General features: G+C 43.6%; 1 protein-coding gene across 1 annotated transcript in view; it reads right to left on the bottom strand.

Moving 5' to 3' along the window:
- Positions 1 to 11,095: 11,095 nt before the first annotated feature.
- The window catches only part of LOC143172196 (F-BAR domain only protein 2-like), a 135,228-nt gene continuing 121,702 nt past the window's right edge, over positions 11,096 to 24,621 (bottom strand). The window contains exons 23-26 of the mRNA XM_076361440.1: positions 18,094 to 18,293; positions 15,780 to 15,844; positions 13,149 to 13,313; positions 11,096 to 12,912 (exon numbers count right to left, since the gene is read on the bottom strand). Of these exons, the coding sequence (XP_076217555.1) occupies positions 12,890 to 12,912; positions 13,149 to 13,313; positions 15,780 to 15,844; positions 18,094 to 18,293 (453 nt within the window). The 3' untranslated portion in view covers positions 11,096 to 12,889. The remainder of the gene's footprint in view (positions 12,913 to 13,148; positions 13,314 to 15,779; positions 15,845 to 18,093; positions 18,294 to 24,621) is intronic.

Genomic DNA, 24,621 nt, shown 5'->3' with positions numbered 1-24,621 from the left:
ATAAATTCCTTCTAATACTCTCTGGTTAAATCTGTTGTTATCTCAAACACTTCAAGCCCCGTGTTGGGCACCAAAAAGGACCGTCGTGGTTTAACCTCAGTAGGCAGCTAAGCCCCACACAGCCGCTCGCTCACTCCCCCTCCAGTGGGCTGGGGGAGAGAATCGGAAGGGTAAAAGTGAGGAAACTCGTGGGTTGAGATAAAGACAGTTTAATAGGGAAAGCAAAAGCCGCGCACGCAAGCAAAGCAAAACAAGGAATTCATTCACTACTTCCCATCGGCAGGCAGGTGTTCAGCCATCTCCAGGAAAGCAGGACTCCATCACGCGTAATGGTGACTTGGGAAGACAAACGCCATCACTCCGAACGTCCCCCCTTCCTCATTCTTTCCCCAGCTTTATATGCTGAGCATGACGTCACATGGTATGGAATAGCCCTTTGGTCAGTTGGGGTCAGCTGTCCCAGCTGTGTCCCCTCCCAGCTTCTTGTGCCCCCCCAGCCTACTTGCTGGTGGGGTGGGGTGAGAAGCAGAAAAGGCCTTGACTCTGTGTAAGCACTGCTCAGCAGTAACTAAAACATCCCTGTATTATCAACACTGTTTTCATCACAAATCCAAAACAGAGCCCCATACTAGCTACTGTGAAGAAAATTAACTCTATCCCAGCCAAAACCAGTACAGGTGGGTGAAGAGGAAGAGCGTGGCCTATGTCTTTTGGCAATATTGGGCCGTTCAACTGGCCCATCATGAAGCTGTAGCCTAAACCAGTTTAGGTGTTTTTAATTAGTGTAGGCATCTCAATCATGGGATTATTGCTTTATGAGCATCTAGAAAAATCCAGAAGTTGACCTTTTGAAGTACCACCTGCCCATACTATTAGTTTGAACTTGATTATAAACAACAAATCCAATCAAGTAACGGTGACTTGGTTGCCACTAATATTTGGTTGTGCAATCCAGCCAAGCAGCTTAAGATGAAGTATAATTTATGATTTTTTTTGTTGTTTGACGACTACATCAGAGAGTGTTTCATTTACGTTTATTTATTTAGCACAACCTCTATGTTCCAACCTCCAGTTCAGAGCCCAATTTGGAGCACTATAAATGAATTGCCCATAATCTGCTCACAGCCAGTAGGTGTGGGGACTTCTGTAGAGTTTAGGCCCCTCCTAGAGGAAAGCAGCTGCTATACAAATTTATCAGAGCACAGTATTTCTTAACTCAGGAAAGTGACAGTCCAAAGGGAATCTCCAAGATTAGGTACGGCTGAGTAGATCACTTGAATGTTAACAGTATCTTTCTAAGTAAAGGTGTGAGCAGACTGTAAGTAGTTGCAATACGGTCCTTACCAGCAGCCCTGTGTGTTTCTGATTTTTAAAGTACATCTTGAGTACAGCAAGGAAGTCTCTTGAATCTTAGTGCAGTGTGCTTTATTCTTGAAAGATGGCACCAGTTTATCCACTACAGAAATACTCCCACATTACTTTTAACATATTCCTTGCCTTGACCTGATTGCTACAGTTAACACAGTTGGGCTACAGAGATGACAGTGGAGTGCATAGAAGATGCTGAGAGTATTCTCTGTAGAGCCAGTGAAGTTTGGGAAGAACACTGAAAGATGTACCTGATGTGGTCTAACATTCATTTGAATCATTATTTGCAAACCTCTGGTTAAATCTGCTTGTGTATCTATCTATTGTAAACATACACTTCATGTCTGTCTTTAAATATAGCTAATGGCAGCAATAACAATAAAAAAACCCACAACCCCTACCTTGCTGGGAGAGAGGTGAAGAAGGTGGTGTGGTTTAACCCAGCAGGCAGCTAAACACCACACAGCCATTCACTCACTCCTCCCACACCCCAGTGGGATGGGGGAGAGAATCAGAAAAAAAAAAAAAGTAAAATTCGTGGGTTGAGATCAAGACAGTTTAATAGGACAAAAAAGGAAGGGAAAATAATAATAATAATAACAACAACAATAAAAGAATATACAAAATAAGTGATGCACAGTGCAATTGCTCACCACCCGCCAACCGATGCCCAGCCAATTCCCGAGCAGCGGTCACCCCTCCCCCAGCCAACTCCCCCAGTTTATGCACTGAGCATGACGTCACATGGTATGGAATGTCCCTTTGGCCAGTTTGGCTGTGCCCCCTCCCAGCTTCTTGTGCACCTCCAGCCTTATCAGTCAGTAGAGCATGGGAAGCTGAAAAGTCCTTGGCTAGTGTAAGCATTACCTAGCAACAACTAAAACATCAGTGTGTTATCAACATTATTCTCCTCCTAAATCCAAAACACAGCACTGTACCAGCTACTAGGAAGAAAATTAACTCTATCCCAATCCAAACCAGGACAGAAGGCTTTGCTAAATGTTCACAGTGCAGATACAGAGGCAAGTACAGAATACTTTAACAAGTCTAAGAGAATAGAAGGTCCTTTAACAAAAGGAAAATGTCCAGAAGAGACTTAACAAGAATTTTAATGCAGTTGGATAATTTGTCTTTGGACTGGACTTGCCAAAGTGACACCCATCTACAAGAAGGGCCAGAAGGAGGATCCGGGGAACTACAGGCCTGTCAGCCTGACCTCGGTGCTGGGGAAGATTATGGAGCGGTTCATCTTGAGGGCGCTCACAAGGCATGAGCGGGACAACCAGGGGATCAGGCCCAGCCAGCACGGATTCATGACAGGCAGGTCCTGCTTGACCAACCTGATCTCCTTCTATGACCAGGTGACCCGCCTAGTGGATGAGGGAAAGGCTGTGGATGTGGTCTACCTGGACTTCAGGAAGGCCTTTGACACTGCCTCCCACAGCATTCTCCTAGAGAAGCTGGCGGCTCACGGCTTAGACAGGTGTACTCTGCGCTGGGTCAAAAACTGGCTGGACGGCCGGGCCCAGAGAGTTGTGGTGAATGGAGTTCAATCCAGTTGGCGGCCGGTCATGAGCGGTGTTCCCCAGGGCTCAGTTTTGGGGCCAGTTCTGTTTAATATCTTTATCGATGATCTGGACGAGGGGATCGAGTGCACCCTCAGTAAGTTTGCAGGCGACACCAAGTTGGGCGGGAGTGTTGATCTGCTCGAGGGTAGGAAGGCTCTGCAGAGGGACCTGGACAGGCTGGATGGATGGGCCGAGGCCAACTGTATGAGATTCAACAAGGCCAAGTGCCGGGTCCTGCACTTCAGCCACAACAACCCCATGCAGCGCTACAGGCTTGGGGAAGAGTGGCTGGAAAGCTGCCTGGTGGAAAAGGACCTGGGGGTGCTGGTTGACAGCCGGCTGAACATGAGCCAACAGTGTGCCGGCAGTGTGCCCAAGAAGGCCAACAGCATCCTGGCTTGTACCAGAAATAGTGTGGCCAGCAGGAGTAGGGAAGTGATCGTGCCCCTGTACTCGGCACTGGCGAGGCCGCACCTCGACTACTGTGTTCAGTTTTGGGCCCCTCACTACAAGAAGGACGTTGAGGTGCTGGAGCGTGTCCAGAGAAGGGCAACGAGGCTGGTGAGGGGTCTGGAGAACAAGTCTTATGAGGAGCGGCTGAGGGAACTGGGGTTGTTTAGCCTGGAGAAAAGGAGGCTGAGGGGAGACCTCATCGCTCTCTACAACTACCTGAAAGGAGGCTGTAGCGAGGTGGGTGTCGGTCTCTTCTCCGAAGTAACAAGCGATAGGACGAGAGGAAATGGCCTCGTTGCGCAAGGGGAGGTTTAGATTGGACATGAGGAAAAATTTCTTTCCTGAAAGAGTGGTGAAACATTGGACCAGGCTGCCCAGGGAAGTGGTGGAGTCCCCATCCCTGGAGGTATTTAAAAGACGAGTAGATGAGGCACTTAGGGACATGGTTTAGTGGGTGGTGGTGTTGGGTCGACGGTTGGACTTGATGATTTTAGAGGCCTTTTCCAACCTTAATGATTCTATGATTCTATGGACAGGGGTGATGGCAGATATTGTTGTCCACTATGAACACTAACCAAGTTCTTAAAAATATTCTACTGTTTTCTTAATTCCAGTAAAAAAACAATAGAAGAGATCACAGGGGTTCGAATATAGTAGCAGGAGATTCCAAATTGTTACCAGTTAACTTTTACAGGGTCAATATAGAAATCTGTCTTGCTTTCAAACTGCGTTGTATATGGCACAGTATGGTGTGCATACTTCACAGCTTCTGTGAAGAGGACATAGCTGGCTACTGATACTGCTGGACATAGGAACAAAGTCTTAAGATTAGATCCAGATGCTGAAATAATGGCTCGTAGACTGTTGTGAGTAGTTGAAATAGTGAAATGTCTGCTGGATACTACTCCTGCTGTGTGTTGGTACAAACACACATTTACCTTTATTGATGACTTGAATAGGAGTATAGCTGAGTCTGTGTTCCCCTAGGCTGGGAATGACTCATTAAGGGTAAAACTCATTATGGTTTTTGCTTAAAAATTGGTGTCAAGGTAACAGTCAGCAGTTTAAGAAAGATGTGATATTGTTGGAAAGCTTCTTTTCAACTTTTGACAACTGTTGGCTTTTCTTAACCATTGGTATCATGAAAAGTAGGAGACTGCACTGTTGCTGCCTGCACAGTGGACAAACTGCTTCCTGAAACACAAATCATGGTTTTATTCTTTTTGACCAAAACCAGGTTATTGTAGGACTGTTTTAAATTGGATAGTCCCTTGGAGGAAAGGCTAGAAGGAGCCATTTGCCAAAAAAACCCCTCTGACTTCTAACGTGTTTTTGCAGCATTGCTTGGGGATCAGCTGGCAAAAGAGCTGCCACCTTGAGCGATCCAGAGAGGTTATAGTTCAGGGAAACAGGGGTACAGGTTCCCCACTTCTCCCTCTAGGAAACTCATTGTTGCCTGGAAGCAAAGGAGGATGCTTAGGTGAACTGTGCTCCCCACGCTCAGTCAGCACCAAGTGCAGTAATGCTAAGCCCCAGCTCAAAGCTACATGGACAGAGCAGCAATTCTTGCAAGGGAAGACATCCTGCAGGCTCTCTCACAGTTTATTGAAGATATCAACTTCAGCTATGGAGAAGGTTGAGGGTCTTCTTAAATATTTTGCAAAAGGCAAGAGAATAGCTGTAGTGGCCCATCACCTTGTTTGTTTGTTTGTTTTTTAATTTTCAACTCTTTTATGGGAAAGTTGTGTTAAATACATATTTATCACCCACCCCCACACCACACCACCCCCCCCAGCTAAAGGGAACACTGGAACCTGCATTTGTTTTTCCATGCAATTTCCTTATTCTGTCTCCTGTGAGTGTAGTGTTTGGTCTATATTAGAGAAGTTATGCCAGAGTAACAGCGTGCTGTTCTGAAGCAGTTTCTTGTCCTAGGTGTACAAGATACAATTCTTAAATAGAGCAATCATCTTCTGTGTTTTAGACCTTAAATAAAACTAAATTTATTCTGTCACTTGAGTCATCAAAATCTGTCTTCTCACTAGAAGCAGACATCCAGCCTACTGTTTGTTATTGAGTGACTCAGAATGTGGAAATGTGATTTCAGCAGGAGAAAAGCTGCAGCAGCATTTGGCCCATACATGGGAATAGACTGATGAGGCTTCAAAGAGATCTGTCAGCTGCAGAGACAGCAGATCACGGACTGTGACAGTCCTCCTGTGCTCACATATTCAAGTACTTAATGTGTGTTCTCAATCTAGGAACTGCTCAGAAGCAAGAGGGGACTCGTACGTAGAGGCTGAGAGAGTCTGATATGTGGAGGAAAAACTTGCATTCAAGAATGAGGTTAGGCGCTTAGGCAGGGGCTGAAAGTTGTGTCTATTTGGACTTTGGTTCTGTGTCAAAATCCACAGTCCTTTAAGGCTGCAGAGAAATAAGTGCAACACAAACAGAATGTAACAAACAGTTTTTGGGTTTGGGTTTTTTTTTTTTCTTTTCAAGTTGTATTGGTGCATCTTGCCTGGATGCAATGTTTTATCAGTACTAACACTGGGAGAGCTTTAAAAACTCTGTAGTAGTCATGACTATACATATAACCTAGCAATGACAGTAGTGGGGAGCAGAAGGAAAGGCTGTGGATGTTACATAAGGAGTTTATCTAATTACAAAGCAGGAGGGAATATCTGGAGGGGAGAATCAGCAATTGTAAAAATGGGCTGCTTCATTTAACCATGATGAAGAGACAACTGAGTCATTGCTGAACACATTACCACTGCTAACTTTCTCAAGTAGAAAACACGACTTAGGAAATGAGAACTTCAAGAAGGGAGATTGGGTGATGCTAAGAGGAAAAGTTGAATCATAATAGGACAACCAGGCGATCAGGCCCAGTCAGCATGGGTTTATGAAAGGCAGGTCCTGCTTGACCAACCTGATCTCCTATGACCAGGTGACCCGCCTAGTGGATGAGGGAAAGGCTGTGGATGTGGTCTACCTGGACTTCAGGAAGGCCTTTGACACCGTTTCCCACAGCATTCTCCTGGAGAAGCTGGCGGCTCACGGCTTGGACGGGCGTACTCTTCGCTGGGTAAAAAAATGGCTGGATGGCCGGGCCCAAAGAATTGTGGTGAATAGAGTTCAATCCAGTTGGCGGCCAGTCACAAGTGGTGTTCCCCAGGGCTCAGTATTGGGGCCAGTTCTGTTTAATATCTTTATCAATGATCTGGACGAGGGGATCGAGTGCACCCTCAGTAAGAATCATAGAACCACAGAATCATTAAGGTTGGAAAAGACCTCTAAGATCATCGAGTCCAACCGTCAACCCAACACCACCATGCCCACTAAACCATGTCCCTAAGCGCCTCGTCTACACGTCTTTTAAATACCTCCAGGGATGGGGACTCCACCACTTCCCTGGGCAGCCTGTTCCAATGTTTCACCACTCTTTCAGGAAAGAAATTTTTCCTCATGTCCAATCTAAACCTCCCCTGCCGCAACTTGAGGCCGTTTCCTCTCGTCCTATCGCTAGTTACTTGGGAGAAGAGACCGACACCCACCTCACTACAACCTCCTTTCAGGTAGTTGTAGAGTGATGAGGTCTCCCCTCAGCCTCCTTTTCTCCAGGCTAAACAACCCCAGTTCCCTCAGCCGCTCCTCATAAGACTTGTTCTCCAGACGCCTCACCAGCCTTGTTGCCCTTCTCTGGACACGCTCCAGCACCTCAACGTCCTTCTTGTAGTGAGGGGCCCAAAACTGAACACAGTAGTCGAGGTGCGGCCTCGCCAGTGCCAAGTACAGGGGCACGATCACTTCCCTAGTCCTGCTGGCCACACTATTTCTGATACAGGCCAGGATGTTTGCAGTTTGCAGACAACACCAAGTTGGGCGGGAGTGTTGATCTGCTCGAGGGTAGGAAGGCTCTGCAGGGGGACCTGGACAGGCTGGATGGATGGGCCGAGGCCAACTGTATGAGATTCAACAAGGCCAAGTGCCGGGTCCTGCACTTCAGCCACAACAACCCCATGCAGTGCTACAGGCTTGGGGAAGAGTGGCTGGAAAGCTGCCTGGCGGAAAAGGACCTGGGGGTGCTGGTCGACAGCCGGCTGAACATGAGCCAACAGTGTGCCGGCAGTGTGCCCAAGAAGGCCAATGGCATCCTGGCTTGTACCAGAAATAGTGTGGCCAGCAGGAGTAGGGAAGTGATGGTCCCCCTGTACTCGGCCCTGGTGAGGCCGCACCTTGAATACTGTGTTCAGTTTTGGGCCCCTCACTGCAAGAAGGACGTTGAGGTGCTGGAGCGTGTCCAAAGGAGAGCAACAAAGCTGGTGAAGGGTCTAGAGAACAAGTCTTATGAGGAGCGGCTGAGGGAACTGGGGTTGTTTAGCCTGGAGAAAAGGAGGCTGAGGGGAGACCTCATCGCTCTCTACAACTACCTGAAAGGAGGTTGTAGCAAGGTGGGTGTCAGTCTCTTCTCCCAAGTAACAAGCGATAGGACGAATGGAAACGGCCTCAAGTTGCGCCAGGGGAGGTTTAGATCGGATATTAGGAAGAATTTCTTCACCGAAAGGGTTGTCAAGCATTGGAACAGGCTGCCCAGGGAAGTGGTTGAGTCCCCATCCCTGGAGGTATTTAAAAGACGTGTAGACGTGGCACTTAGGGACATGGTTTAGTGGTGGACTTGGCAGTGTTAGGTTTACGGTTGGACTCGATGATCTTAGAGGTCTTTTCCAACCTAAATGATTCTATGATTCTGTGATAAGCAGGATGGTGAAGTTGGCATGATTTATGATTGAATTATTGTGATTATTAACCTGTTTATTTTTTTTAAATAAACAGTTGAGTTTTAGGAATGAAAAAAATGCTAAGTCACAGAACAAGGCTTTTTACAAGAAATACAACTGGGACAACGGCAAACAAAATCATACTTAAGGTTATAATAATTAAAATAGCCATCCCAGATTTAAAAACAAAGAATGAATTCCAAATGAAGTGAAAGCAGCTATAGAAAATGCAGAATTTGAGTATTAAATGTTTATTAAGTAATCCAGAAGAGGCCTCTTGTGTTTCTAAGATTATTTTACTCTTTAAAGACCGTATGCTTTCTACTGGCATTGAATTAACTAAGTGAGAACTTAAAAGTCAACATGTCGGTAAACATGAAGGTCAAACTGAGTTGAGAAGGAATACTCAGTAGTGCAATAATATGCAGAGTTGATGATAAACATCGAGTTTTCAATTAAGAGGCCTGGTAATCAGTCCAATCAAGGGCACTGCACAGTAAATATGCTATTTGCTGGTTTAGTCCCTTGAACTGTTTTTAGCTTACTCTATCCTCGGAGGAATTCCCAAGTTTTTTCTTGCATGCTCTAAAGTAAAATTGCCCTTTCATGACAACTGAAATGGAAACCAATTATCTAGCAATTCCAAGAAAACAAAAGGTACACAGATATCAAGATGCCTATCTTAAGCTTCTCAAACATGCAAGACTTGAAACATAATGCTTTTTGGCACGATGCAAGACCTTCCTTTCTAGTTAGATGGCAAAACCCATCCCACTTGTAACTCCCACGCTGTTACAGTTGCTAATCAAATATCTTAGCTCCTTCAAAAACCCTACATAAATATTTGGCAGTGGTAGATGTAGTCAATTACGCCTGAAAAACTACCTGATCATGCACTTAGATAATCACAAACCTGCTTGAGCAGTATAAATCTAGTTTATAGTAGATGTGAGTAGTATGTGGGCGCTGGCTTACAATAACAAAAGTCAAATGTTAATAGAAGTGCCAGAGCAGTGATCTCTGACGCTTTAAGTTAAATGAATACTAAAAGGACTGAGCAGCATTGTACCCTTTTACATCCCTAACCAATAACTGAGGATGCTGGGGGAGTAGAAGGGAAATGGCTTGTGAGCTCTCCTTGCCATAGTTTGTTCTGCCATTGTTGAAGACAGAGTCCTGGGTTAGATGGACCATTCAGTCTGACCATAGGGAACTTGCATTCTTTAGTCCTGCCTTCCAGCAAAAGATAAGAATCAAACCCTTGGACTATTGCTTTCCAGCATGACAAGAATGGTACTTATTGAAATGATATCCAGCCAGTTGAAAAAGTCTATTTAATAAGTCATTACTTATTAAACTATACAGGCTGTGGGATTAAGTAGGAAAGAAACAGATTCAAATATGCATTTGTTCAGTTTCAACTTTTGTTTCTGTGCTCGCAGCTTGGAAGGACTATTCTCAGACTGCCAAAGTAGTACTTAAATCACCTACTGTTTTGGACTGGTGGAACATAAGAAATCAGAAAGGATTACTTTAATCTTGCCACTGATTTTTTTCCTGTGCACTCAACAAAATATATGGTTATTAAGGAAGTTACGAAATGTACAGCATTTGATAGCACTGTTTAGAGAAAACAGCTCATGTCTACAAAGTTGAGATTTTTCTGATAAGTATATCCACAGTTAGGCCTAATCTAAGTTATTAGTTAAGCATACCAATTTAGTAAAGGCACAAGTCATTGTACACATCTCAGGCATTTCAGTTTAGTAAAGATGCAACTCTTTGCAGAAGTCATCTTTCCACCTACTGTCTCTGTGGTGGTTTTTCAATATATAAAAGAGTTCATATATTATCATAGAATCATAGAATAGTTTGGGTTGGAAGGGACCTCTAAAGGTCATCTAGTCCAACCCCCCTGCCGTGGGCAGGGACATCTGCAACTAGATCAGGTTGCTCAGAGCCCCGTCCAACCTGACCTTGAACATTTCCAGGGATGGGGCATCCACCACCTCTCTGGGCAACCTGTGCCAGTGTCTCACCACCCTCACAGTAAAGAAATTTCTTCCTTATATCTAGTCTGAATCTACCCTCTTTTAGTTTAAAACCATTCCCCCTTGTCCTGTCACTACAGGCCCTGCTAAGAAGTCTGTCCCCATCTTTCTTATAAGCCCCCTTTAAGTACTGGAAGGCCACAATAAGGTCTCCCCGAAGCCTTGTCTTCTCCAGGCTGAACAACCCCAACTCTCTCAGCCTTTCCTCACAGGAGAGGTGTTCCAGCCCTCTCATCATTTTTCTGGCCCTCCTCTGGACCCGTTCCAACAGGTCCGTGTCTTTCCTGTACTGATTATCTCTACTACTTATCACTTACAAATCAATTAACACTTTAAAAATGTTCAATACAGGCATAGTTTTGTTCTATTATTGCTTAGAAGCTCTGTGGGACTGTGAAAGTATAAGCAATATAAATCAGTATTTAAATTCTATATGACGTTTATTATGGGTGCAAATTTTTTTTTAAAATTTATATTTTATGAAAAATCAGAAGTATTTACAATTTTTGTAAGATAAACTTCTATGCTCTAATTTGCAGTCCAATGTAGTAACAATCCATAAAAATTCAGATCTTTTAGAGTTGTGTTTACAAATTAATTTTCTTAGGAGGCAGCTACAAAGGATAGTGCTGTATACAGAAGCAAGAACCAGCTTGCTACATATGGTTTTCTTATCAAACACATACTTTTTACATTGTTTTTTAATTTCTTTACAAAAAGTCTATATAAACTTGTATGGCTTCAAAATTGTAACCTGCACCCAATGCAAATGTATGTATAATCACCTAGTTTAAAAGTGCTGAAACATAACTACTTAATTTAACTAAGAAATTAAAGTAATACTTGATTAAAAACAGCAATGCAGTTTGGGGTTTTCATTAATAAAATATTCTCATGTTAAACATGGTTTGATTGCAAAGCAGATTACAATTAAGATTCCAGTAAAAAGACTGTACCATTTTATATGAGTTAGAAATTTACCATTCAATAAGATTAGCAAGTTAAGAGCCAAATATACTCTTCCAATCAAATCTACAGTACAGTATGTGCTTAGTGCTAATAATGGAACTCTCATCTGCAAAAGTGTGTAGTATACATTAGAATTTATGTAGCCTCTACAAAGCTTAATTTATTGTAAAGCTTCAGCAGTCCAATTCATTACTGGTTTTGCATGAATTAGTTCAAGCAAGTTTTATTGTTTTAAGAGAGAAGTTGAAATAGATAACTGGTATTCAAAATGGTCATGTAAAATTCCCACTTGTAGGTTACTGAATTATTTTTCCCCAATACTTTTGATTTCAGCATTGAAAAAACACTTGATAATACAAATACATAACAGATCTTCTAAATTAGTGACTTGCTTTAAAAAACGTTACTAATGTGTCACTTCCCTGTGCTAAGGCTGTGGCAAGCAAATTAGATAACAATACATATATTAAAATTGGTGGGTTTAGATAAAATTTAAACTAATAGAAATGGCAGTACTTGTCATCCTGCTGCTATAAAATACCCTTCTAAAATGCTATTCCTCCCAAAGTACTATGTTTACATTCACATCACACAGTCCTCAAAGCACTTATATTCCAAAGACTTGCAGTCAAAGTGAAAGGAAATGCTGTTTGCTTTTACCATCTTCTGTGATTTTTCAGGATTTTCATCTTTGGTGACATTAAAGTTACTATCTCGAAGTTTCGAAGTCCTGCATGATGCATCTCCCTTTACTACAGCCGCATTTATTGCAATTACCCCATGAGGAAGTAAACCAGTATTTTAAACCTCTTTTAAAACAATCTCCAGTTTTGCAAATCTGCCTTCTAAATCCCAGTCAAAGGAATTTTTATAAAGTTGTATGTATTATACAAACACCATGCTTTCTTGATGAAGAGCCAAACTTTGAAAAAGGAATTGAGGCATGTGAATAACAAAGTGGATAGGCACAGGTTGTTTTTTTTTTAAAGGCACAAATGTTATGCAATTCATATAAAAATAAATTAAATCTACAGCATTGATTCAAACAATCACAACACCCATAAAATTTACTAACCGGAGAAGTAAATCACTTCTGTCTTTTGCAATTTTGTAACACATTGCACTTAGGAAAACAACCCTATATAAAACAACTTACATGTTAATAATATATGATACACAGGCATCAAGTTACATTTTTTTTATACATCTCTAACTCAGCTGGTTCTATGGCACGAGTTGATGGAAGAACTACATGAGACTTTGCCTCTGTTTTCTTTAAAAACTGGCAATTAAAGAATCTGAAAAATTAATATTACTTATGGAAAGCTCAAATATTTCTTACTTGCTTTCCTACAGTTTTAGGTTTAATGTTTACAGTATAACATACAATTTCATACTTTCATTACAACTATTGATTATTTTGACTTCATCTATATAAATTTACTAAAATTTCAACAATTTTTTCCAAATATTGCAGATGATCATTTACAGACAGTGTTGAAGTTAACTTCAGTGCTATTATAAAGTAATAAAAAGTTTGCAAAATGACTTTTAAAAGTGCATTTTCTGTTCTGTAGTTCAGCCTCAAAGTAGGTCAACATTTTTAAAAAATTAATGCACGTTAAAATGGTGTTTGAAAAGTAGAGAGGGCAGAGTGAGCTTCTTACACTCCTTTGATCCAATGACTTCCACAGGTTCATCAGCAGTCTGCCATATACCGTCCTGAAAAATAAAGGTAGGTTTTTTGCAGTCAGTAGATAAAATAGATTTTGTCAGTATTTTCCTGGGAGCAGTTTGACTAACTATGGAAAAACAAAAAAAGTGAAACAGTTTTCAGCCATGTTTTTGAGGAAAAGTAATTATTTATCCATCACTCATTTAACAGTTTCATATTTTATAATTTAGCACTATAGAATATATCATATTAATTTGAATATATAAGCATGTCGGTGTCTTACCAGTGGCAAATCTCTTCTTAAGGAGGGAAAGTCGATAGCCAGTGCCTACTAGCTCTACATCTACTCCTGAAAGGGTGCTTCCTTCACTAATGAATAGCACTGCAAGTGTTGCTGGTTTACTGGGTCCTTCTGAAAGTTCAAATTTTGCCCTGAGGGATCCAGAACCTATAAAAATAACAAAACTGAAAGGCTGGTTGTTTTGCAAGACCAAGACAATCTCCCAAAATTTTTAGTAGTAAGGAGCAGAACTAACATGGTGATCTTTAAGACCTATTCCTAGTGAAAGTCCCATATAAATTTTCAGAAGAGATGAGAGTACAACTCTCTTTTCCAATACTCTGTTTAAGACAGTGACTAGTGAATGATTTAGAGAGAAGCAATACACATTTCTACAAGATTATACTCATAGAAGCATATGTATATCAGACAGCTTGGTAATCTCTTATTACATTAAATACCTGATTTTTCCCTATAATCATCATTTATGCTTGCTGGTCTATCTTGTATGTAGTACTTTTCATTAGTAGATTTGAAAGTACATCAGAATATTTAAATGTTGTCACGATCTGTCTGGATGAATGTACATGAACAAAACCATTGGAAGAAATGCAGCTGAACAGTAATGTACCCAGAGGAAAGAAATTATTATTTTTCTAATAAAGACAAGGTCTGATTAAATACATTTCCCCAAAAACTTCAGTTGATTTTTCATAGACAGTGGTGAAGTTCACTTCAGTGCCATTATAAAGTAGTAATAGTTCAAAATTACTTTAAGTACACCTTTGTAGTCAATGCAAGGCATTTTAAAAAAACCCAACATTATTGCTGGTCTCTTTTTCTAGTTCTTAAACAAGTCTTTTCTTGTTCTTGCAAAATATGCTGGGGAAAAAAAGAGATTTAAATAGTTAATTAATGGAATAGTGAAAGTCAAGTATTTTTGCTTCTTTAAAACAACTAGTCAGTAGGAACTGCTAAATGAGGAGGAAAGTTAGTAACTGAAATGTTACTAGGGTAAAAGCAGGAATTGATGAATGAAATAATTGTTTTATGCAATGGCTTGTTCTTGATAAATTTGGCTTAAAGTCCATTTCATTTCTTCAGTAGGTCTGTCACAGTTTGGGTAAATTGGAACTTCTTTCCACTGTAAGTATGGAAACTCATATATTCAAGTGCTTTGAAAGTTTGTTCTGTGTTTTATCTCTGTCTGCAACTGACAGCTCACATAATGTGCTGGAACATAAAAAACCAAAACATTTTACCACTCTGTACACCAGAATAAGGAGGACTTCGAGACATTTGTCCTAATAGTAAGAGTGTTTCTGCAACTTCTCCCTTTGTTTCCATAAGTGTAAGACTGGCGTAGTATTACTTCCTCTTAAACACTGAATTGTGAGTACTAAGTGTTTATATTCAAAGAAAAGGGGAAGAAAGATGGTGGGAAGAGAAGGGAATATAGCAGAAGCAGTGGGATATGTGCAAGTCTACTGAACACACACAAGACATGATCTACATCACTGGCAGCCCATTTTATGCTGCTCTGCAGGTGTGCAGTAGCTCTTTACCTGGCTGCATTCGTGTTTTATTATGATTTTTTCTTTTAAAAGAAGCTCCGCAGTTTGGTAAAGGAAAAAAGAGAAGGCTATCCCTACATAATCATAATGGAAGACAGATGGCAAAGAACTGCGAGGCCAGCGAATGATAAAGTACACCAGACTACAGCAATAACCTCTATCAAATCAAATTCTCTCTGATTTTGTTTGAATGACTACCACAGCTTTGCAGCCTTTGCAGCAATAGAAGAGGTTTTCCCTTCCCAGGCTTGTGGTTCCTATATGAAACCAGTCATATTTACAAGCAAATCTGTGCTTTCATAATTCCCTTCACTAAATTCTTAACAGGGCCAAAGGCCTTTCCGTTACACTGCAAGTCCATTTCTCCACAGAGGCTTTGTGGATGAGATGCCTCCCATTGGCTCCTGTTTTTCTGCTTCAGACAAACTGCATCTGCAAAGGCTGCAAGGGCTGTGACATCAACTGGACCTCAGGGAATGGCAGCTGGGCAGAGAACAACTATTGGTACCTTACAAAATGCTATATAAATTACCACTCTGAGCAGATGTGCATAGATTTATTTTTTTCCTGGAGTCATATATGGTCAAAACAAAAACCCTCAAAATGTTGGTCAAGAATCATCTATAGTTGAGCCTATCTCAGCACAGGACTTTTGGATTCCCCCCCCCCCCAGTTCTTCCACTTACCTCTTTCTACTTTATCTCAATTGTCAGTGTGTGGAAAAACAGAACACAGATATTAAACATATTTTCCTTTGAATAACTGCTCATTTCCAAATAACATTGATGTAATAATTTCCTTGCCCAGTCTAAACTCTATTTTAGTGGTACTAGCTGCTTTCAAGGGGCTTCGCTATTTTTCTTTTTATAATTAGTTAATATTTTTACATCTCACTGTTAATAGAATCTCTCAGGAGGAATTTCATTGAGAAGGTGGTGAACTGATAAACAGGATACAGAAAGTGTAAACAGGCATGAGGACATAGAGGCTAGAATGCCTTTTTGAGGCCTTTTTACTGTTATCATTTTTCTGTACAAGAAAACAAAAGAGTTCAACTTGCCTCCATTCTCAGACTTCTCTGAAATGCTAGATATTTTCCAATAAGCTTTCATCTGGTCTGCATTCCTGTAAGAGAACGGTAGGTTAGTTATAAGCACCAATTTTTAGAATATTATTTTCCTAGATTTACACTGGTACCTTACAGACTATGCGCATATAACCTACATCTCTCAATGGAGGTTTATAAAAATATTTGATCATTTTAAGGTGAGTTTGTGGAAAACTATACAAAGCAAACAGGAAAACAGAAGGGTGTGTCTGCATTGCCCCTGAGCTTGCAGCAGAGCTCAGACGTACATACCACCTTTTTATATAGTTAACGCTGTCCTATGCCCAGGTTATGGCTCCACTTCACAACTCAAACCCCTGTGGTCTCAAAGGGTAAGGAAAGGCCAAACATGCTGGAAGCAGCTTGAAAGCTGTGTCTTTATGCTTCATGACGATGGTATGAGGGGGAGCAATATTAATTGCTCTCCCCTATGTGAGACTCATGGCTGTGTGAATTTTATTCCATTTCCATTCTAGTAAAACTAGTTGGCAGAAGTGACTCAGGGTTTAAGCTAACTTCTGATGCTGTAAAGGGGCAGAAAAGAAAAGGGCACCAAGCACCATAGTCTCTAAGCTGACAGGGCATTTTAACTCTTCGAGCATTTTGCAGCTGTTCCATCAAAGGAAAGTCAATAACTTAAAGCTGTGAGTGGCATGAAGCGCTGATAGGTTTGAAACTGTCTTTGGCATTGGTGTAGCAGGAGTGAAATGCTCACACAAGTAGCACAGATGGTAGTGGTTACTTGCAGGAGGTCGAATTATAAAACATTTATTCTTAAAAAAAAAACCCAAACCCCACCACCCAACCCACTAGACCAAACATATAGCAGGAGACACATACTAAAGCTGCCTGGGACATGACTGTATTTTTTTTGTCAGCTTTCAAGGCTCAAAATTCTGGCCTTGGGTAGTTGCCTAGGTGAAAGAGAGAATACCTGGGCTCAAGTCCCTTACTCTGACAAATCTGCAATGAAACTGTCACTAAGTTTTGAGTCTTCCTAGCCAACACTAGGTGTTCTGGGTGGGCATTCCTGCTCTCACTCAGGTTTCATTACTGAGGGGTTTGTGGAAGAAGCCTGAGCAGGGAGAGGGGAGACTGGCTTCACCAAAAGTTCTAGTCAAGTTGTGCAGGCAGGATACCGAACCTGCCTTTGCTCAGAATAAGCTTAAGGTGATTTGGTTAAAAGTATTGCTCCCTTGAAATACCAAGTCAAGAAAGATTCAGTCTTGCCAGGATTTTTTTCCACTTAAAATGATACTGTATTACCACTTTGTCCAATTAACACATTTAAATGTATTGCCTCCAGAAACATCAGAACCTTTCTGATAAATACACCAGGTTTATTTTATTTCCGAACCTTGCTTTATAAGGTAAACTGATCTATAAGTAATAAAGTTAACAAAGCCTGACTTCCCTCAACTTGGTATTCTTTGCCCTCTTAACCTTCATGTTAAAAAGACCCTCTTGGAAATAAACAGTCCAGGAATTACGTTACAGCTGGGCAAGTACCTATGTGCTGCCAAACCACAGGCACAGTGATTGAATTCTGCTCACCTTTTGATCCAGGGATGTCCCGCTCTGCCTAGCCCTGCTACCCTCTGCTTGTTTTCACAAACTTGTAGAAACATAGTTATCTGAGACACATCTCACTTTCAAGTGCTGCTGTAAATGGTCTGCAGGCTTAGAAGGTGGTGGCAGGTAGCTGCGAGTCAGATAATAATCAGCACGATGCTTGAATTGAGAGACAATGCTACCTGGCTTATGAAGAGCTCCTCAGTTACTGAAGTTTGTTTTAAAACCATTTCAGTTAGAAGCTAATTTTTAAGCTAGAACAATCAAGAAATCTTTTTAAGAACTGCATTTCGTCTACTCTCTCTCTATAATCTATATATATAGATATATTTATACACACACATATAACCACATATTTTAACCATTAAGATATTTTGGTTTCAAATCACGTTATTAAAAATATCTATCCTGTCTATTGGCCAAAAGAAAGCAAACATTGGAAATTTCAGAAAGGCTTGTATTCAGAAAGGTTTGTATTATTACACAGTTGGAATGGGTGCATATAGTCTCATTTTAGTTTATGTGAATTGGCTGTACATGATCTGTTTTGGACCAGAAAATGTCCTAAACATCTGATACCACACATTTTATCAAGAGGAAAAAAAAATAGCTGTTTCTTCCACTGAAATTTTTCAGGCTGACACTAATGAATACACTGAAATGAATTTGAAATAATAAAAAGTATTAATATTACCATTTTGCAGGTGGAAGTGATTGCATGTTTGTTACTCCTCCATCTACTGGTACCACAACCTGGACATTAGACAGCATACTAGGCACATTCATAGACTCTGGATTGTACTTATAATCCACTCTCACATCAGTAGTGCTAGCATTACATTTCCAGTAAGTTGCAAGATTCAAGGGAGTGGACTGGATGCCATTTGAAGATACCTGTAAAAGAATAAACCATTGAAAGCAGCTTAATTAAAATATTCCCCTTTTGGGCAGAATTAGGGAATGATGGTAACGAGTATAACTCTAAATCCTGACAAAAGACCAAAAGAACAATTGACCTCTGAGCCCTTAATCTCAGAATTCTGAAGACTGTTGTAGCCTAAAGTAATTCCTGTTCTTTTAATTTTAAATTAAAATAATTAAAAAAAGGTTTAAACTCCCTCTGGCCCATGAGGCTCCTTCCCGTTCTGGCTTTCATAAGTCAAAACAGTTTTGTTTTAGTCTTGTGTTCTGCCTCACACGAGAAACATGCTTGCAGCAAAATGACTTCATCCTTAGCAGTTGTGTGCCATACCAATTCAGCTGCCCAAACAGCCAGCAGCAGAGGGCAATACCTGTCATTGGACAGGCAGCCAGCAAAACAGTTCTTACCTATTAAATGCATTATTTTCCTGCTGCAGGAGGGTTGGATGCTGCTGCTTCTGTAGCTGAGCTTGTGCTACTGCCCTGCTGCACCTCTACCACCTTCCTAGTCTACTTGAGGAACCTTCTATGCCCCAGCGTCCCCTCTCGCCTTTCCTTGGCAGCCCAGAACCCTTTCTATCTGCCAGGGCTTCCGCATGCCACTGCCTCATTTTTCCCCAACAGTAAAGATCTTAAATAGATCTCATTCTTCCACAGTACTCATTTCTGCAATCCAAAGATATGTTCTGTTCCTTCCATCTTTCTCGGGAATTATCTATGTACCTAACATGCTTTTTATAGATTCAGTATGCAAGATTTTAAACTATATTGGGAGGATGTGGAAAGCTACAATGATATTAATAGCTGCACTGATAGGTTCTTTTGTTTTTTGATGTAGAGACAGTTGGCTCAGATGTTCAACTATCTCAATGCAGGCCTAGCAAATCCCTGTTCTCCCTTTTGAGGAGAGTCTGTCTTGAATTTTCATGAAGATTTTTTGTTGACAGCCAGAACATCTCACAGATTCACAGAATGGTTGAGGTTGGAAGGGACCTCTGGAGGTCATTTGGTCCAACCCCCCTGCTCAAGCAGGATCACCTAGAGCTGGTTGCCCTGGACCATGTTCAGATGGCTTTTGAATATCTCCAAGGAGGGAGACTCCACCACCTCCCTGGACAACCTGTTCCAGTGCTTGGTCACCCTCACTGAAAAAGTGTTTCCTGATGTTCAGAGGGAACCTCCTGTGTTTCATTTTGTGCCCATTGCCTCTTGTCCTGTCACTGGGCACCACAGAAAAGAGCCTGGCTCAGTCTTCTTTGCACCCTCCCTTCAGGTATTTATACACATGGATGAGATCCCCCCCATGGGCCTTCTCTTCTCCAGGCTGAACAGTCCCAGCTCTCTCAGCCTTTCCTCATAGGAGAGAGGCTCCAGTCCCTTCATCATCCTCGTGGCCCTGTGCTGGACTCTCTCCAGTATGTCTATATCTCTCTTGTACTGAGAAGCCCAGAACTGGACACAGTACTACACATGTGGTCTCACCAGTGCTGAGTAGAGGGGAAGGATCACCCCCCTTGACCTGCTGGCAATACTGTGCCTAATGCAGCCCAGGATACCATTAGCTGCCTTTGCTGCAAGGGCACATTGCTGGCTGTTGTGGTTTAACCCCAGCCGGCAACTAAGCACCACCCAGCCACTCGCTCACTCCCCCTCCAGTGGGATGGGGGAGAGAATCAGAAGAGTAAAAGTGAGAAAACTTGTGGGTTGAGATAAAGACAGTTTAATAGGGAAAGCAAAAGCCGCGCACGCAAGCAAAGCAGAACAAGGAATTCATTCACTGCTTCCCATCGGCAGGCAGGTGTTCAGCCATCTCCAGGAAAGCAGGGCTCCATCACGTGTAACGGTGACTTGGGAAGACAAACGCCATCACTCCAAACGTCCCCCCTTCCTCATTCTTTCCCCAGCTTTATATGCTGAGCATGACGTCACATGGTATGGAATAGCCCTTTGGTCAGTTGGGGTCAGCTGTCCCGGCTGTGTCCCCTCCCAGCTTCTTGTGCACCTCCAGCCTACTACTTGCTGGTGGGGTGGGGTGAGAAGCAGAAAAGGCCTTGACTGTGTGTAAGCACTGCTCAGCAGTAACGAAAACATCCCTGTGTTATCAACACTGTTTTCATCACAAATCCAAAACAGAGCCCCATACTAGCTACTGCGAAGAAAACTAACTCTATCCCAGCCAAAACCAGCACACTGGCTCATGTTCAACCTGGTGTCCACCAGGACCCCCAGGGCCTCTTCTGCCAAGCTGCTTTCCAGCTGGGTGGTCCCCAGCATATACTGGTGCCTGGGGTTATTCCTCCCCTGGTGCAGGACTTTGCACTTCCCCTTGTTGAACTACATGAGGTTGCTGTCAGCCCATTTCTCCAGCCTGTCAAGGTCCCTCTGGATGGCAGCACAACCCTCTGGCCTATCAGCCAGTCCTCCCAGTTTGGCGTCATCAGCAAACATGATGAGGGTACACCCTGCCCCCTCATCCAGATCTTTAATGAAGATGTTGAACAGGATCATAGAATCACTGAGGTTGGAAAAGACCTCTAAGATCATCGAGTCCAACCGTCAACCCAACACTACCATGTCCACTAAACCATGTCCCTAAGTGCCTCATCTACACGTCTTTTAAATACCTCCAGGGATGGGGACTCCACCACTTCCCTGGGCAGCCTGTTCCAATGTTTAACCACTCTTTCAGGAAAGAAATTTTTCCTCACATCCAATCTAAACCTCCCCTGCCGCAACTTGAGGCCGTTTCCTCTTGTCCTATTGCTAGTTACTTGGGAGAAGAGACCGACACCCACCTCACTACAACCTCCTTTCAGGTAGTTGTAGAGAGCGATGAGGTCTCCCCTCAGCCTCCTTTTCTCCAGGCTAAACAACCCCAGTTCCCTCAGCCGCTCCTCATAAGACTTGTTCTCCAGACCCTTCACCAGCTTCGTTGCCCTTCTCCGGACATGCTCCAGCACCTCAACGTCCTTCTTGTAGTGAGGGGCCCAAAACTGAACACAGTATTCGAGGTGCGGCCTTACCAGTGCCGAGTACAGGGGGACCATCACTTCCCTACTACTGGCCACACTATTTCTGATACAGGCCAGGATGCCATTGGCCTTCTTGGCCGCCTGGGCACACTGCCGGCTCATGTTCAGCCGGCTGTCAACCAGCACCCCCAGGTCCTTTTCCGCCAGGCAGCTTTCCAGCCACTCTTCCCCAAGCCTGTAGCGCTGCATGGGGTTGTTGTGGCCGAAGTGCAGGACCCGGCACTTGGCCTTGTTGAATCTCATACAGTTGGCCTCGGCCCATCCATCCAGCCTGTCCAGGTCCCTCTGCAGAGCCTTCCTACCCTCGAGCAGATCAACACTCCCGCCCAACTTGGTGTCGTCTGCAAACTTACTGAGGGTGCACTCAATCCCCTCATCCAGATCATCGATAAAGATATTAAACAAGACCGGCCCCAGTACTGAGCCCTGGGGAACACCGCTCGTGACCGGCCGCCAACTGGATTGAACTCCATTCACCACAACTCTCTGGGCCCGGCCGTCCAGCCAGTTTTTGACCCAGCGCAGAGTACACCTGTCTAAGCCGTGAGCCGCCAGCTTCTCTAGGAGAATGCTGTGGGAGACGGTGTCAAAGGCCTTCCTGAAGTCCAGGTAGACCACATCCACAGCCTTTCCCTCATCCACTAGGCGGGTCACCTGGTCATAGAAGGAGATCAGGTTGGTCAAGCAGGACCTGCCTCTCATGAATCCGTGCTGGCTAGGCCGGATCCCCTGGTTGTCCCGCTCATGCCTTGTGAGCGCCCTCAAGATGAACCGCTCCATAATCTTCCCCGGCACCGAGGTCAGGCTGACAGGCCTGGAGTTCCCCGGATCCTCCTTCCAGCCCTTCTTGTAGATAGGCGTCACATTGGCAAGCCTCCAGTCGTCCGGGACCTCCCCCGTCAACCAGGACTGCTGATAAATGATGGAGAGTGGCTTGGCGAGCACCTCCGCCAGCTCCCTCAGCACTCTCGGGTGGATCCCATCCGGCCCCATAGACTTGTGAGCGTCCAGGTGGCGTAGCAGGTCATTGACTGCTTCCTCTTGGATTGTGGGGGGTTCATCCTGCTCGCCATCCCTGTCTTCCAGCTCAGGGGGCCGAGTACCCTGAGGATAACTGGTCTGCCTGTTAAAGACTGAGGCAAAGAAGGCATTGAGTACCTCAGCCTTTTCCTCATCCTCAGTGACAATGTTCCCCCCTGCATCCAATAAAGGATGGAGATTCTCCTTGGCTCTCTTCTTGTCATTAATATATTTGTAAAAACTTTTTTTGTTGTCTCTAACGACAGCGGCCAGATTGCGTTCTAGCTGGGCTTTTGCCTTTCTCATTTCCTCTCTGCACGACCTAACGAGATCCCTGTACTCTTCTTGAGTCGCCTGCCCCTTCTTCCACAAGCGGTAAACTCTCCTTTTTTTCCTGAGTCCCAGCAAGAGCTCCCCGTTCAGCCAGGCCGGTCGTCTTCCCCGCCCGTTCTTCTTACGGCGTACAGGGACAGCCTGCTCCTGCGCCTTTAAGACTTCCTTCTTGAAGATTGTCCAGCCTTCCTGGACCCCTTTGCCCTTCAGGACCGTCTCCCAAGGGACTCTCTCAACCAACGTCCTGAACAGGCCAAAGTCTGCCCTCCGGAAGTCCATGGTTGCGGTTTTGCTGGCCCCCCTCCTTACTTCACCAAGAATGGAGAATTCTACCATTTCATGGTCGCTAAGCCCAAGACGGCCTCCGACCACCACATCTCCCACCAGTCCTTCTCTGTTTGTAAACAGCAGGTCGAGCGAGGCACCTCCCCTGGTAGGCTCACTTACCAGCTGTGTCAGGAAGTTGTCTTCCACACACTCCAGGAACCTCCTAGACTGCTTCCTCTCTGCCGTGTTGTATTTCCAGCAGACGTCCGGGAAGTTGAAGTCCCCCACGAGAACAAGGGCTAGCGATTGAGAGACTTCTGCCAGCCGCTTGTAGAATGCTTCATCCGCCCCTTCATCCTGGTTGGGTGGTCTATAACAGACTCCCAGCAGGATATCTGCCTCGTTGGCCTTCCCCCTCATCCTTACCCATAAACACTCGACCATATCATCATCACAATCGTTGAGCTCTATACAATCGAAACACTCCCTAACATACAGGGCCACCCCACCGCCTCTCCTTCCTCGCCTGTCCCTTCTGAAGAGTCTATAGCCATCCATTGCAGCACTCCAGTCATGAGAGTCACCCCACCATGTTTCTGTGATGGCGACTAAGTCATATCTCTCCCGCTGCACAATGGCTTCCAGCTCCTCCTGCTTGCCGCCCATGCTGCGTGCATTGGTGTAGATGCACTTGAGCTGGGCTATCGATTTCGCCCCCGGCATCGGCACGCCGCCCCTAGGCTCATTTCTAGTGAGCCTGGTTTTATCCCCTTCCCCCTTCGAACCTAGTTTAAAGCCCTCTCAATGAGCCCTGCCAATTCATGAGCCATGATCCTTTTCCCCCTGTGAGACAGCTGAACTCCGTCTGTCACCAGCAGTATATCAAACACAGTATTGATCCCCGGGGTACACTGGCTAGTTACTGGCCTCCAACTAGACCTCATGCCACTGACCATCACCCTCTGGGCCTGGCTGTTCAGCCAGTTTTCACCCCACCTCACTGTCTGCTCATCCAGCCCATACTTCATCAGCTTCTCTATGAGGATCTTATGGGAGACAGTGCCAAAGGCCTTCCTGAAGGCTAGGCAGACAATATCCACTGCTCTCCCCTCATCTACCAGGCCAGTCATTTCATCATAAAAGTTTATCAAGTTGGTCAAGCATGACTTCCCCTTGGTGAATCCATGCTGGCTACTCCTGATGACCTTCTTGTCCTTCATTTTCCTGTAAATGGTTTCCAGGATGAGTTGTTCCATTATATTGCGAGAGGCGAGAACATCATGTGTTCTCATATATTACAGTTGATTAGCTACAGCATCCAAAAATTATGCAAATACAAAATCAAAATACAATATAATTACAAACTCAAACCCCCACCAAACCCCCTAAATTCAAGGAAAACTTAACTTTGTTAACAAATACCTAAAGAAGCAGTGTTTGAAGCTTGCACACATGAATTGGACTGAAGTGTGAGCAAGCTGAAACAGGTCATGAATGAACAGGGAATGACATGAAGGCATAACACAAATGCACTCAGCCTGGGCAGAGCCTATGCATTGGAAACAGTGACATACCCAGAATTGGCCTAGATGAGGGATGACAGTTCATCTGCATGCAAGCAGGCAAAAAACAATTCTTATAATTTCTGT

Source organism: Aptenodytes patagonicus, chromosome W, assembly GCF_965638725.1.
Source record: "Aptenodytes patagonicus chromosome W, bAptPat1.pri.cur, whole genome shotgun sequence".
Classification (NCBI taxonomy): Eukaryota; Metazoa; Chordata; class Aves; order Sphenisciformes; family Spheniscidae; genus Aptenodytes; species Aptenodytes patagonicus.
This window is presented reverse-complemented; position numbering and strand designations above follow the sequence as displayed.